Below are 16989 nucleotides of genomic sequence, written 5' to 3' on the forward strand. Positions count from 1 at the left end.
TTTAAATCCATATGTATCGTAACCCCTGTGCAAACACTATGACGTTTTCGCTGTGTGAAAATTGCAATAGGCAAATCTGTACAGAACTGTTATTCCTATTCTAGTGCATAACAAAATAAGTTTAGGCAATAGTCCTTGGAAAAATGTATGAAATTATAAAAATAAAACTCCTCGAAATTCCTAAAATAAACGTTAGTGTCAAAACATGACGTCATGCAAAGGAAAACTCTCAAGCTGTCGGATACTTGTAGGCTCCACATACCGATTTGGTTGTGAACTTAGGTTTTTAGTGAATCAGTCCTCTTTTTCGAGTATAAACCAGTTTTTTGCTGGTGAAATCACTTAAGATCAGATCGATTTACTCTCCTTTTGCAAGTATATCAGTTGTATTCAAACTGCCCAACTTATTTTTAATGATATTCAAGTTGTATATACAAACTACACAGTATTGCCTTCTATTTCATTTAAAATGAAGGATAGTTCGGGGTTTTTCGAGTATTAAAAAATGAAAACATCACGTTAAATAATATTATGCGTCCGAAGCGCTTTTCTGGATTTACCTTCATCAGGAACGCTCAAAGCTGTCACATTGTCAGGGTATTTACAAAACTGGTCCTGGTTCTTCTCAAGAAAATATGATGAAATAAGGCATTCGGGACCTTTAAAACTTACCTTTCTTATTCCATTACTGTAATGTAGCGAAAGACAATTACACATATTCATTTACGGAACCCCAAAACATATATCTATAATGTTCATCAAATTAATCTCTTTATAATTTCCAACCTTCTGTGAGTACATTTTACGTACGCTCGCAGTTCTATGGAACCATAACGTTCAATAGAACTAACGACAGGAGGCTAATGAATTTGTGTATGCTTGCTTCGTTGTTAGCATGTACCTATTTTTTATTATTATTCGCCCGCTTAAATTTTAATTTAAATAATTAACACAGTTTGAATAGAAAAAAATAATACACAATTTGAATAGAAAAAAATAATACACAATTTATCAAATAACTTTAGACCTTAAATGAAACCCTTTAAAAAATAACGAAACTAACACGACAATGGTAAGAAGATTAAATCCTTCTCAAATTAAAAAAAAAAATAAGACACCAATTATAGGGGACATTAAGAATCATAAGTCCTATAAAAACAGACGACAACATCATGGCCAAAAACATGAAAGAGCAATCAGTAAGAACAATCAGTAATAACAAAACATAGAGAACACAGAAGACTGAGCAGCACGAACCCTCAAAAACTATCAAAACTGCATGGATGTGTTAATTCAAGATGTTTGATTGCTTTTGTTTAATTTATTTCCAATTTTAGTATATTGTATAGACACATGGATATTGTTAACGACTGACGACTGTTGCCCTCTACATGCTTTATGGTTTTTTTCTTAGCGTTGCTGTCTCATTGGTGTACACCTTTATCACCTTTATTCTTAGAAACATATGTCTTCGTATCTAACAAAAACACTTCATGGATATCTAATTCAAGTATGTCGTCCTAAGCTGTCATTGGACGTATATGGAAATATGAAGCTCCTGTGATGTCAATATGTCATATTTGTCATATATTACTTTGTAAAAAAGATCAACAAAAGAATAGAGCAAGATATCATGATTTATCTTACCTCCTATACATTTCTAGGAATATGATTGGTTAAAAGCGTCCGCGTGGAGACCGTGTATATTCCATATTAGATTAGAAGGGAGGCGGAGCTTATTTTAATACACGGTTAGTAGTGGTGTTACGTCCCTTTATAAAAACAAAACGGTACTGAGAAAAAATCTTAAAGGATTCAACAGACGAAGTAATTGATGAAGATTGAAATAAATTCATAAAACACATTTAAAGCTAACAAGTTGTTATTGTTGGCAACTGTTTTTGTATGATCAATGGAAGTAGTTTCTTAATGCTAACGGTATTGAAGACCTGCTCATTTTGATAGGTCACTAGTCTAAATATGACACGTTAAGATAGTCGGTAAGATAAATTCGTTACATAGTGTGCTAGTGACGTAATACGGTATATATGGGGTCAGTAAATTCCATATGGGGATTCGAGCTTCGCTTTCACCCCATATGGAATTTACTGACCCCATATATACCGTATAAGGTCACCAGCACACTATGTAACTAATTATTTTGTACTGCACGACTGAGTATTACATTTGCCAGATCGGACTCATCTTAACAATAATAACATTAGTACAGTGTTCTTTTTTTCCATTGCTGGATAGATAAAAAAATAATTTTGAACATCATAAAATCTTTTAAATGAAAACGACAAGTCTGTGTTTTCTGTAAAAAAAATACACAAATATATGTTTAAAATAGATGTAAACAAAACAACCTGTACAATGTTGGACGAAGTTTGTCAAAGTACTTGTTGTGTATCGACTTTTTTTTTTTTCTGAATGTACTTTTTTTCTAGATTTTCATTTTTTGTAACGTAAATGCAGTAATAGATCAAATTTCAACTTGTCGCAATATTGTTTATTGACTGGATAAAACTCGGACAAATACTTGTTTTAATCACAAAATGACCGTATTCATATAGATTCTACCATTGCATCAAGTGTGATACGATATTTATCCACTCGAGACAGTAAAATCTTCAAATTTAAAACGCGTGGCTCGCCAAGCGATTTTGAATATTTGAAATTTTAATGTCGAGAGTGTATAAATAACGTATTTCACGAGATTTGGTGGTAGAATCTGTTTCTCTAATGAATTTTTGACGATACAGACAATCTTAATCCTTATTTCGAATCATTTGCAAAAAGATGTGTTCTTTCTATGTGACGTCATCAGGCATGGTCGCCTTTTTTCATGACGTCACAATACGAAATGCAGAGGAAAGCAAGACAATTTGACGTCATAATCAAAACTTTGACCAATGAAGAACTGAGATCTAACCACACGTTGATTAAATAAAAACAATTAACAGGTCAGGAAAAGGACAAATCGGGTAAGAATTAGAGAAATCCAAATGCAAGTACTTCTGTATATTGTCTATTAAAGGCAGATCTTTGCTATTATTGTGTCATTGGCAATCATACCACATGTTCTTATTTTGATAATTAAAGAATTATATATTATATATAGCGCAGTTTTTTTTATTTGGTATATTCGTATCCGTATTAAAATGGTTTTTTTCACATTTTGGATAAAAACATTGTAAGGATGCATATTCAAATTGTATAACTTCAAATGATGTGTTCTTGATAACAAAATGTTTATTACATAGTTCTAAAATACCTTTATATTTGTTCTAAGCTTCGATTTTGCATCGAACTAGAAAAGATGTCTGTTTATTTACATTTTGCAACATATATATTCACACAAAAGCATAGTCACTCGAGAAAAAAAACGATCCTAACAGAACACTATACCAACCGTTTATTCAAATACATCTCCTGTGATGGAATTATATTTGGTGGAAAATAAATATAGCTCGAGAACAAAATATCATTTCGAGGAAAGGAAATAATTAAGTGTTTTACTCTCCTGAGGTGTGTACAAATAGGCAATTTTATGTTTGATTTCTAATTTATAGTTGGAGAACTTGCACTAAAATCATTTAATTTATATGGACTATCCTTGCTTGTAAGCAGAAAGGGGCGTTTAACAGCAATAATCAATCATCAATCATCATCGTAAATCATTGTTGTGTTGTACTCACTACTTAGGTTCACGTGCTAGACACATATTTCCTTTATTTCATACTATGATAGACTAACAAATTACTTATAACATGAATAATTACATATCGGTCAGCACTGAGTACGTGCATCAGTAAACCGAGCTGTTTACATCTCATTTCGAATATTATCTGACACATTACTTAACAGCGTTGTGAATAAAGATTAAGCAAAAGGAATGCGTAATGATACAAAGATAAATATAGACTATCGGCGCTTATTCAACAATGTATATCCGACGCAATCTAATTTATTGATTCATCGAACACATGCTAGTTTATTCAATCCGGATTCTGATATTCCGTGTATAAACTCTTCTCCTTTCCGTACGGAATTCCAAATGTATTAATTTATAAAAGCAAATAGAATCAAAGCAGCATCTCCAGGACACCAATCAGAACTAACTTGTGGTGTGGTACGTTATCATTTCAAGATGGGATGGCGTGTATATCGTATTAAACAAATAGCTGTGCATCGTTATGCGAAGCAAAAACTAAAGTGTCAATACATATACAAATGACTGATGATAATATTTAGATAATAATAGTGAAGATGAAAATTATTCTCAAATTTCAGGTTATATACCTTTTCGAACCTGTCTGTCAACATGGTCAATAAGCTTGTCTATCCTCTGATCATAACAAAGCAGCAGTGACAAAGGAAAGGCTATAAAAAACAAGTAGCAGCTTACTGGTTTTGAGAACAAAGGTATGGAAGGAGATTGTGTTTTATATTATCAAGTGTCCCATTTGTATATTTTATTCATATTGGTGTTTATATCTTGCTTTAATTACCAGTCTATTTTCGTTCTATATTTTTTTATCAATTTCTTTTTCTCAACAATTAATTAGTAATTTTATTTTTCCATGTCTATTACCATTATCTTTTTTTTTTTATAATAATGCACTTATAAAGGACATGTTTTTACTAATTGTAATTTCATATACAAAATATTTGGTTATTATAAAAATAAAAAGATAATGGGATAATAATAAGATGACGAGAGAAATTGGCATAGCATATAAATAATCTAAATAAACAAGAAAAATATGCTAACCTTTGATTGAGGAAAATGTTATTTAAGCTTACTTTTATATAAATATATGAGTGGCACATGTTTCTGGACACATCTTTATCAGGAGCGACCAAGAAAAAAAACCGCTAAAAAATCAAGTCCAAAGGTCAAAAGATCGGTGAGCGCAATCTTGAGTTAACTTTGCAAATTCCAATTGCTTATCTTTTCTTAGGTTGAAAAGTGCAGTTAGAATTTATTATCATTAGAACCATTGCAGTAATAAAGCAAATGACTGAAAAAGGTATATCCGCAGGGATTGGCAGTAAACCAGCAGTCATATTATCCAAATGGTAGTAATATAAACGTGTGATTTCGATGTCAGTGCACAAGACACGTGTTTTCAAAATAACCTCCATTATGTAGCAAAGCATAAGGTTTCAATTAATCAGTTGTTAAACTGTGTGAATATATTACCTTATATAAAATCAAAAGTCTAATAAGATAGATTTAATACTCACCAAGTATAGTTAATATGATAAGAATTGCTGTACATGGTGATAGGTTTAACTTTTCTGTCAAAACATGGAAATTATTATAATTATAGCAGAACATTTATCATCCAACATATTTGAAGACATTAGGTAACTATATACTACGAGGTACTGTATTCTATAAGATATTATTTTTTTAGTATTCAAATTGCATAAAAGGTAAAATGTCAACAAAAGGAAATTAAACCCTATTGTTTCAAAAGTAGGTATTTCATTCTTTTTTCATTTGTTAGTGGACCTACAAGGTAAAGGGAACAACATATCACATTTATTTGATACATGTTTAACTATTTGTACATGTAAACTATGTTTACAGTACAGGAGACAATTTTTATAAACTAGAATGCATACCTCGTTGTGTGATATTTCTTTGTACAATAAACGGCTGCACTGATTCGTTTCTGCAATATAAAAATACATTATGCCTTTAGCCATTACTCAAAGCCACCCAATGTCAAATTTTAATATCATTGTTACAAAGTAATATGGTTGCCATTATGACCAGCTGGTTGACCGTCAAAATGAATCGATAACACAGACGACCAGCAATATGTCCAGTTCATCGTTTTCGAGACTTGGTCGTCATAAACAATTAATCATCCAATTAGGTCCAATTCTAAATAACACGTTCACCAACAAAGAACTGTCATTATCCTTTCAGAACACATTGATCAACAGACCCTTATGGCTTTCTTTGATCTTTCATTGGCTTTCTATAAATTATTCTATGGAAAAGGGTGTAAAGGGCAAAGGCTGAAAGATATTTCCTTTTTATTGTATTTGCCAAATGAAAGCTAGTTTTCGTTTCTATTAATTATACAATTTTCTGCTTCATAGATCTTGAATATTTTTCACTTTTTACTCTAAAATAAAGAGCACAAAATCAGATCATATTTTCTAATCACCAGCACATTATCGGGACATTTTTTGCAGATTTACACTACTTTTGCGAAACAAGAATCTTTGTAAATTACCTTGCGATGTCCGTATAACGTATGACTGAAATATTAAGCAACATAAAGATGGTTTTATTGCCGTTCTATTACAATGAATCAATTCCACTAACCTTACCAACCGTGTTACAAAACAGCTGATCTGCAAGGTATACCATCTACCTGCCACTATACATCATGTACTGTGTTATAACCCTAGATAAAGCCGACTTGTCTAATGAAAGCTATTTGTATATTGGCTTGTTGGTCGAGTGCTTTTGAGCAGGCGGTGTTGCCATAATGTCTCAGATCCAGGGAACAAATCTCGATGTGGGAAGAACAAAGATTTGTTAACGCAAATTTGCAGATCTAACATATATTGTTGCGGTAAATTTGATACGAAATATAAATGTATATATAAACTATAGTGTTAGCCCTGTATAACCACAAATTATCCGATGAAGAACGTCTGCCGTAAAGTTGTCACATATTTAGACGTATAAATTTATATTGATTTGATCATATTTCAGTTAGATTTGTGTTGCGCAATGGCGTGTTTCCTTTGTCAGTTCACAGTAAATTAAGTTCAACATTAATCTTTATTTCCGATAGGAATTTGATATGAATCATACTGAAAAGAGTTTCTTATTGTCGAGTTTCAAGTGTTGAGCTGAGAAAGTCGAGTTACCAGTAAATAAAGAGAAAATTGCGAAATACAAAAGTCGAGTTGCAAGTAACAAAAGTCGAGTTGCGAGTAATAAAATTCGAGTTGCAAGTTACAAAAGTCGAGTGACAGTGACAAGTTAAGTCAGTCGAGTTGCGGATTAAGAAAGTCTCAAAATAAAAATATAAATGATTCATATCACTGGTAATTAAGCGGACGGTCATATAAATTCTGAATGCACGCCTTGAAGTTTTCTTTTGAAAATTAAATAAGTTTATTTGTTGTTTGTTTTAACGCCACTTTTAACACTGTAAACTGAATAAGTCCTGCTTTAAATTTAGACATGGAGGTACATTGCACAGTTGGAGTACCCGAAGAGAACTACCGACCTTGAGGGGGAGGGGGACTGGCATTCCTAATCAATTGCGATTGGAGTCGAACGCACTTTTCTACGTTCACAACCTTCTAATAGATATTCTGTCCTAAATAAATAAAATATATTCTGACCCTTGTTAGAGTTGAAGCATATGATCAACCTGTCTTAGCTTTAAGTATTATGTACCGTTTTGTTATTCAAATGCTAAACCTGGAACTTTTTTTGGAAAATCCAGAGTCTTTCCCCATGTACTCTTATATTGTACAATTATGTACTTAATAGATATAGGATTACTGCAAGCAGTGTTATCACTGTATTTAATTAAATGCACACTTGATCAAGCATCATCGTGAAGGGTCAATAGTCATATATGTCTTGGCAAATACAAAGACTGAGTGGATAAAACGGGCATATCATTGTGCATGTGCCCTGGCGGATGTAAAAAATGAACCAGTATTCATTAATCAATAAAAGAAAATGCATGAAATTTGAAAAGCACATTAACTATTAACTTTTCCAAATCCATCATATACGTATATAAGATTAAATAGAAAAGACATTTTGTGTGTTTTTGTTTTTTGGTAGCAGGACATAGATGACACAGAGAATTCTTGAACCACACTTTCTTTCCCTTATATTTAATGGTGCAAAAGGGGAGTACCTATTATAGCAGAACATTTTTTGTATACCACTTTTAAAATATTTGGAAACTGACTCCTCTCAGGGTACAAACCACATTTTTCTTCTTCTGGAAAATGCCTGTACCAAAAGTCAGGAATATAACAATCGTTAACCAGTTGTTCTGTTCGTCTTAGATAAATCATAAATAAGGATTATAATTTGTACAAAAACGATCTTTTATATTTTTCTTCGATAGTATAAAATGTGTTGGCATTTTGGTCCCAATTGTAGCATGTAGTAAATCGCTATGACATGATTTAAATCAATCTTGCTGTCAGATTTAATTCTAAAATTAGTTCCGTGAGTTTTTTGTCTGAAACAATTAAGAAACTGTAAAATATCATCCCATACTATATTACAGAGAAAAGCGTTATAGCATTTGAAACATAGATAATCCAATTGTTTGTCCATGTTGTGCTAGAGTGTATTGTATACAAAATGTCCTTAACAATCTTTACAATCCGAAATAACCTCTTGCTGAGTCATTAAAGTTAGGAGAACCCTAGAAGGTGTACTTAAATTGGTCCATATGTTCATCTGTTTCAACTGATATCTTGATATAAAAACTAGTTTTGGGGAAATTATTGCTAGAACTAGATGTAGTAATCCTCTATCTTGTAAAAACAGAATTGTAAAATATAAGAGTACACATGGGAAAGGCTGGGGATTTTCTATAAAATTTCCAGGTTTAGCATTGAAACAACAAAAGGAAACACAATACTTATAGACAGCTAGATTATTTGTTTAAACTCAGACAAGTGTCAGATTATATTTCATTCATATATATATAGAATAATGGCATTTTTGTTTTTGATACTGACTTTATCAGCAAGAATATCAAGCGAGCACGCTAGGGCGAGCTGATATTCGAGCTGATGAAGTCAGTATCAAAAAATAAAATGCCATTTATCTTTTTATCAGCAATTTGTCTTAACTGTATGTTTTATTTGGTTCAGAATATGAAGTAAAATGAAATAGTTAAACTTCTTTTACGCGTACAAAACGTTTGGATAGTTGTTCGGTTGAATGAATGAAGTCGCGTGCATTTCATTGATAAACTGACGCGGATGGACCTGAGCACGTGACGTTTCTGCACTGATACACGACGTCATTGCCTAATATTTTCTAGTATCAAGTCCTGTCCATGATCTTGAAATATTAGGCAGTGCTCAAACGGAAAATGTACAAATTGCCGATAAATACAATATGTATATTAACTGATGTTGTGATCGTATCAAGGTGCGTTTGACTCCGATCTTCAACTACTAGAAATGCAAGTTTTCTTTCCGAATATCGGTAGTTCTCATTCAGAATTTAAATGACCGTCCGCTCATTTACTAGTGATACACTTTTCTTCAATTCGACTTTTTCAACTCGCAACACTTTTGTAACTCGCAACTCGACTTTCATAACTCGATACTCGATACTCTACATGAAGTAAATCTCCACAACTAAAGTTTAAATTTGCTATACTACCCGAGACCACATCTGTTCATTACTATTCAATTTTGCTTTCGATGAGTTACCTTAATGTTTTCGTCAGTGTATCCTTTGCTACTGTAGGTGTTAAAATGCATGAATAATCTGAAAATATGTATATGTGTATAGAGAAAGAGAGTGAGTTGGCAAGCAAGAAAATGATTTGTATTACCTAGAAAAAATAAACCTAATAATACTAAGGAAGTTAATAATTACTGAAATAATTCAAATTGAATCATCTGAAAATTTTTAATTCTGTTATTCATAAATACAATAGAAAAATAAAAATGGTAATGCAATGTAAGTAATTAAAACTGTAAAGCTGTCAACATATTTCAATATTTTTCTTCAAATAAATAAAATATAAGCACCTGTTGAGAGTTCATTATATGTCGGACACTGCTTTTTAAAGCAAGAACAATCTTCTTCAGAAGGTTTGCAATATCTAGAAGCATTTGTTCTACAAATGAAGTCGTAGTTTTGTGTAAAGTCACATCTGCACTTTACATCTTGAGTAGGACTTCCTTGATCATATAAAATTTGACCTTCTTCATAACATTGTGATTTGGAAAATATACATTCACTGCTAATATTTGTTAAATACTTCATTTGGCCGGGTTGGTATCGTTCTTCAGAACACGGTCCCGCATCCAAATTACCACGTAAGATTATCTTCATGCCTTCAAATGATTAAAAAGCGTATTTATAAGCAGTATAAGCTAAACGTATGGAAGGACCTGCTCATTTTCCGTCGAAGTGGTCATACCTTCAACCTATAGTTTACTTTAAATATTCCATGTTGAATTTCGTCTTTCTTTCACTCTGTTTACTTACACGAGAGTTCTTAAATCGTAAACTTGTTTTAAAATTTTTTGGTGTATATAGTTTTCTGAGTTCCGATGTGCTTTTGGGCAGTTTGTCCAAAAAACAAACATATACACCGAGAAAAACAAACTAACCAGGAGAGTATACTTTACATATGGCTTTTGGCACGGATGAACGTAGAAAAGGTTTTGATTTGTCGAACACTATATGCATCAATCAATCTGTGAATTTTAATGTTTGTTTTCAAGTAATTGAATTTAGAGTATTTACAATCAAATCGTTTGTTGCTGTAACTTTTTCATATGACTGCATCTTCACATAAAGGTACAGTATATCAGTATATTCAATTGTGTTTCTAAGAGTATTCTTTAATGTTACGGAGAAATGAAATTACAGGCTTTCGTGTACCTCTTTTGATTTTATCGTAAATTGATTTTATTTATACTGTACAAAAAGTCAGCAATTAAATGCATTAGTTCAAAAAAGTTTGTATACTATTAAACAGTAAAAACCGGCTTGCATATCGATACTTCGCATTGAAGAAAGATGTTCTGCAAAGTAGAATACTTTAGAAATGAACAAACCTCCTCTTTCAAATTTAGCTACTGAACAATCTTCAGTATATCCTTTAATATGTTCATTTTGAATACAGGAATACTTTGATGGATCAGATGGACATAATGCTCTGGCTCTCAAAGACCACTGTGAATGATCTGGACATTTCAGTTTGAAAGAACTACACATTCCAAAAACCTTAGAAAAACATGTAGTTCAATTTAGTTTACATTAATATACTATTTCATCCTATTATTTAGATTAGAAAAAAGATGAATGCGATCAAATAAATAGACAAAGGTAATGATTTATAAAAACAAAAACTAAAAGAGTACAGTTATTGCTAAGTAAAAAAAAAATAGTTCAATTTAGTTTACATTAATATACTATTTCATCCTATTATTTAGATTAGAAAAAAGATGAATGCGATCAAATAAATAGACAAAGGTAATGATTTATAAAAACAAAAACTAAAAGAGTACAGTTATTGCTAAGTAAAAAAAAATAATACACGAACTTGATGAAGACAACAAGACTACAGCATGAATGATAAGTAAGCTCAATAATGTGTTGGAAGACTAGAGGTATCGCATAGAATATATATGACAAATACTTATATGGAATAAAATATATGTTTATATTTCCTCAAGATCAATACGGAAGACATAAATTTTAAAACAAATCCTATCAAAGCTGGTATAATTATTTATTATAACTGTAACTTAAAAGTGTAAAAATCTTATTTTCATTACTTTACACTGTTTAAAGTAATATATGAAACGAGTTTATGGGGATTAAGAGGTTATTGATGAGTGACATTATACTTAGAATTTCAAATTTAATGGACTCACCTAACATACGGCTGAATCATTACGATTCATTGACAAAGATATAATATCTGTGCCATCTTTTTCGCCCTGTTGTAAACAATACGTAATGTGCAATTCCGTCAATCACGATGAAAAAACAATTTCTTATTTTTACAAGATGTCAGCATTTTTGCATGTTCTGTCTTCAAAATAATAAAACTGTGTACGAAAATTTGAAAAAACTTCCAGAACAGATATTAATTGACATTTGCGAAAACTGTTAAACATCTATATCATGTATATAGACCGAATAATCTGTCCCTTCGTGTTTATTTTGACATTTCATATTTCCTTTTATCATTTGGATTTTTTTCTTTTTTTTAAATTCTTTTGTGTAAACATGTTCAACAACAAAAAAATGCAGAGTGAAAGAACGGACAGACATCATTTAATTATTATTGACATGAAACATACAAACAAATGTTTGAATTGTCATTGAATAGTGTCTGTAGGTTGGGACAAGTAGAAATTAATTTTAGCAAGACTTAGGGGTAAGCAAATGGCGATCAACTGGTCCGAGTACACAGTTATTTCGTAGTGCATTTCTTTTAGACAATAAATGAAAATAAAAAAATCCCACCTGCGCTTTCTCAATAATATTTTTACAGTGTGTTGTACTACTTTTGGGACAAATCATATCAAAATTATAGAAAACTTCATCGGCTCTAACTCAAAATATGGACAATTCTATGTTAAGGGGGTCTTGAAATCTTTTGACAGCTTCCGAAGTGCTAATTTTTAACCTTTTTCAGCTGGACCAAATCACTACTTAACTTTACAATTCATGACCCAAATTTTTTTACAGTGTAATTTCATCCCCCTACTTGCTATTTGAGGCATAAAACATGAAGGAATACATTTGGAAGGGGTACTAAAAAAATTGGCAAGCAACACACTGTCCACACTAGGGACTTTATTCGTGGACAACGAAAATCAAAGGACGATAACTGTGTACTCGGACCTAATAGGATAGAAAAATTTGACCAATCTTAATAAAACTTGGTATGACTAAAGCTTAATAAATTATGAGACTGCTGACAAAGTTTCATGGCAATAGGATATATATTATAGACAATATGATAAATTCTATATTCAACTTCGCGTGTTAAATTTTGACGTTTAAATTGAAAAATTTCAACTATCAACATTTGGGGCTTTAAAAATCAAAATATTGCAAAAAATTACATTTTAAAGGCCTTAATATATGACATATTATCTATTTAAAGCAATAGAATACTCATTTGATTTATCAGACTTATCACAATTATTTAAAAGTCAAATTTATATGAGCCTGTGCCAAAAAATGGAGGTTTTCCAATGAAGGGGGGCCTTACATGAAGATGTATTATTTTCCAGCAATTTTAAATTTGTGGAGTTTTTTGGTTATAAATAATCCTTACATATGTATTAAATGTACTTTAAATGGAAAGAAAAATTACAAATAGCATACCGTATTAGTATAAAAGGGTCTTAAGCCAAGTAAGACTGAAAATAATTTAGGGTCAATTTAGGCCGTAGCACATATTTACATTTAAAAATGCATACTGAAGCTATAGGAAATAAAAATTTGTGTCTTTTTTATAATTTCTATACTCAGGTTACATGATACAATAAATCTGAGCATAAAAGGACTCTTGCATTCAACTTTTTTTGCAGACAGTATGGTCTGATACAAAGATTTTTCACTTTTTAGTGAAAAACTTGCATGCAATTTTAGCCTCAGCAGGCTTATATTTGAACCACTTGCTATTTAACATAAGAAAAGAAAGATACTATGTGAAATGAAACAGGTACAAAAGACATTGTGAAGTGCTTTTAATACAAATTAAGTGAAATCTTTATTATGGACTTCAACTTTTATGTACCTAGGTCCTCACATTTAACTTGATCCAAACAGGCCGTTACACGAGGGTCATTTATACAACACATTTTGCACATATTGTCTGAGATAATCTTATTTTCTATAGATTCAGAGTTCACAAATGAGTAATACAACTGGGTTAAAGCATAGAAACACAAATATTGACACAGGAAAACCTGTCACATAGAAAGTCAGAATGCCACTTATGCATCAAAATTGAAAAAGCTTTGAAATGATTATTTTGACCATATAATGCCAAAATGGATAATTTTTGCAGAATTTCCATCAAGTAAAAGTTTAAATCCTTTAGTTTCATGCTATTTGACAAATTGACACCATTAAATCATTCAGGGAAGTTGCCAAAGTACAGATTCTATATTTACTGATTTCGCCTCTTAGGTCCGAGTACACAGTTATTTCGTAGTGCATTTCTTTTAGACAATAAATGAAAATAAAAAAAATCCCACCTGCGCTTTCTCAATAATATTTTTACAGTGTGTTGTACTACTTTTGGGACAAATCATATCAAAATTATAGAAAACTTCATCGGCTCTAACTCAAAATATGGACAATTCTATGTTAAGGGGGTCTTGAAATCTTTTGACAGCTTCCGAAGTGCTAATTTTTAACCTTTTTCAGCTGGACCAAATCACTACTTAACTTTACAATTCATGACCCAAATTTTTTTACAGTGTAATTTCATCCCCCTACTTGCTATTTGAGGCATAAAACATGAAGGAATACATTTGGAAGGGGTACTAAAAAAATTGGCAAGCAACACACTGTCCACACTAGGGACTTTATTCGTGGACAACGAAAATCAAAGGACGATAACTGTGTACTCGGACCAACTAAGGAGTTTGTTGACAATATTTAATGTATATGCTAAAACATATATTTTCCTTTTTTGCTAAAAAAAAAAATGGGGGATACAACTGGCAGGTGTTTTAGAACGATTTATCTTCATTCGAGAATTTAAATACATTTACTACCGGGATCTTTTTTGTTTCAAAAAGTATGAAAAAATGGCAAGGATTTTATGAGATTTCAAAAATGGTTGAAAAGAAAAACAAGTGGTTAGCGGGCAAAGTTTTTGACTGCACTATATTGAAAAAACAAGACGATTCCGAATATCTGACAATTAGTGAAAAACAAGACTAGCGAACAAGGCATCCTTAGTGGCGTGTTTTTAATACACAACGCCTTTTTCTAGAAATTCCCGTAAAAATGATAAAATAAGTGGAAAACCAAAATATTTGTCTGTGAATCAATTATTAATCAACCTAAAACCAAATAACACAAATTTATATATATGGTAAAATTAAGGACTTAGAATTAATGCTTAACTTGACCAATGCAGCCTGAAAATAAGGTTAACTTCATCTTATCATTAGCCGGCTTAGTCTACATGTACATCTTTCCAACAATCGAATTCTATTAACAAAATAAAGTGAGCATACTATTACTCATGGTAAAAAAAAATAACAGACAAACCAACAGATGAGGGGAAGGTTAGTTGAACCTTAATAGATGGACAGTTGCACCTTACAGTTAGTAGATACAGCTAGTTTAGTTGACCTATTGCTTATAATATCTTTGGTACGGATCTAATTAGGTAACATAGCATTGACTAATGTACCATAAAAAAGGAAGTCATGGTCAGATGCGCCCTGTTTGACAGAAATCTTCACACAAAACGATTCTTTTCACCTAATATAGTCATAAGTATAATATACAGCTAGTATAAACTAGCTGTATATTATACTTTTAAACAAAGTATCAAGAAGTACTTAACACAGTCCTGATAAGATTATGTTTTCTACAATGTATTTGTATATTCTTTTATTTTTATTTTTATTTGATTTTTTGACTACATGTGCATCTTGAACAGCCTTATATCTTATCATGTTATTAATATTACATTGAACTAATTGACTGTAAATTAACTATGTGTAAATATCTGTTTTTGATTGTATTGTAATTTGTATGTGAGGGCCTCAGGGAAGATTAGTTTATTGTAACTAACTGAGTTTACCCTCTTTAAATAAAGAATTTATTATTATTATTATTATTATTATTATCTATCGCATATCGCTTAATGTATCTGAGAAACGGATGATCACAACCGATGTTGTTTTAAATTTTGTAAAATTTAAATCATCTACATGTATGTATGCTTCTTATTCATGGTTGGGTTACGGTATCTTTTTTACCAACAGTTATCAGTTGTTTCTCCTTTATGAAATTCATTTAATGAAAAACACTTCACTATAGAGTTAAATAACAATGACTTACACAGAAAAATAACACTTTATGCAACATCACAAAAGTCTTTCATATTGTCCACCTGAAATTACAAATTGCATGATAATAAAGGCGGATATTTTAACAGCCGATAACAAAACTGACGATTCAACCCTATCATATATGAATGCGTGTTTATCAAAAAGTCTATGAAAATACATAGCAAAGCTGCACACTTATATCAAAAGAAAGCAATGCATGTATGTGTTTTCTTACTGTATCAATATTTTACCCATATTTTAGTGTTTTATCTAAACAGTTTCATTTAATCTGATCCATGATACAGTTAGATTTTTGAAAATATAAAATTAAAATTTATAGGAATGCTCACAGTTGTTCGAATGCATCATTCCTAGGATTATTTCCTGATGTCTATACTTATTTAGATTTTTTGCAATGATACTTTCAACGACAAGACTGTTCCAATATTTAGAGCTTGTTTACATCGGTTTGCATTAAATATTCATGTATCTCAAAAATAAAGACTTACCGACCAAGTATATTAAAATGAATATCCATTTTTTCGTAATGATTTGTAGTCAATGTGCAGAACTGTAAAAACGAATAAAAGATGATGTAACATTTAAGATATTTTTCAAATAATGAAATGTGTTTCTCTTGGTGAAGCTATATCATGACGAACTATCGGCTCAATCCAGCTTATTTGCGCCTAACATAGGCTAAGTAAAAAATATGGTCAAATGATATTAACATTGTTAGTCATTCGTAAATTTTACAGCATATGAAGTAATACCCGCTCGGAATCGACAAATAATCACAAATGTGTTGTGTAGATATGTTTCTTCCCAGAAACTGAAAGTGTGTGACTTAAGAAACTTTACTATTCAAAAGAAAATATATTCTTGAAACAAGACACCATTGAAAATCTGCGAATATATTTCGGATAAAATTATCCAGAATGTCAATTATCAAACACAGACAAGCAAATTACTCAAAAAATTATGGAACAACCCAAATGGAAAATTCAGAGGAAAGATTGCTGTATTTGAATTTTCATTTTTCCAAACCTTAAATACATGTACATTGAAATTCTAGTAATAACGAAACAAGATATATTGGTGTGTAAACATGGTAAAGAGGAAGAAACAAGAAATCAACGTCTAATGTTTTTTCTAAAGAGGAATTGGAATTATACA

At 31.2% G+C, this 16989-nt stretch overlaps 1 protein-coding gene across 1 annotated transcript in view; it reads right to left on the reverse strand.

Annotated features, from left to right (window-relative positions):
* Positions 1-15869, reverse strand: part of LOC127720794 (uncharacterized) — a 29040-nt gene extending 13171 nt beyond the window's left edge. The window contains exons 1-7 of the mRNA XM_052227546.1: positions 15824-15869; positions 10828-10996; positions 9790-10098; positions 9466-9523; positions 5638-5687; positions 5254-5307; positions 4306-4386 (exon numbers count right to left, since the gene is read on the reverse strand). Of these exons, the coding sequence (XP_052083506.1) occupies positions 4306-4386; positions 5254-5307; positions 5638-5687; positions 9466-9523; positions 9790-10098; positions 10828-10996; positions 15824-15850 (748 nt within the window). The 5' untranslated portion in view covers positions 15851-15869. The remainder of the gene's footprint in view (positions 1-4305; positions 4387-5253; positions 5308-5637; positions 5688-9465; positions 9524-9789; positions 10099-10827; positions 10997-15823) is intronic.
* Between the last annotated feature and the right edge of the window lie 1120 nt (positions 15870-16989).

This window comes from Mytilus californianus, unplaced genomic scaffold (genome assembly GCF_021869535.1).
Source record: "Mytilus californianus isolate M0D057914Y unplaced genomic scaffold, xbMytCali1.0.p SCAF_11, whole genome shotgun sequence".
In the NCBI taxonomy this organism is placed as follows: Eukaryota; Metazoa; Mollusca; class Bivalvia; order Mytilida; family Mytilidae; genus Mytilus; species Mytilus californianus.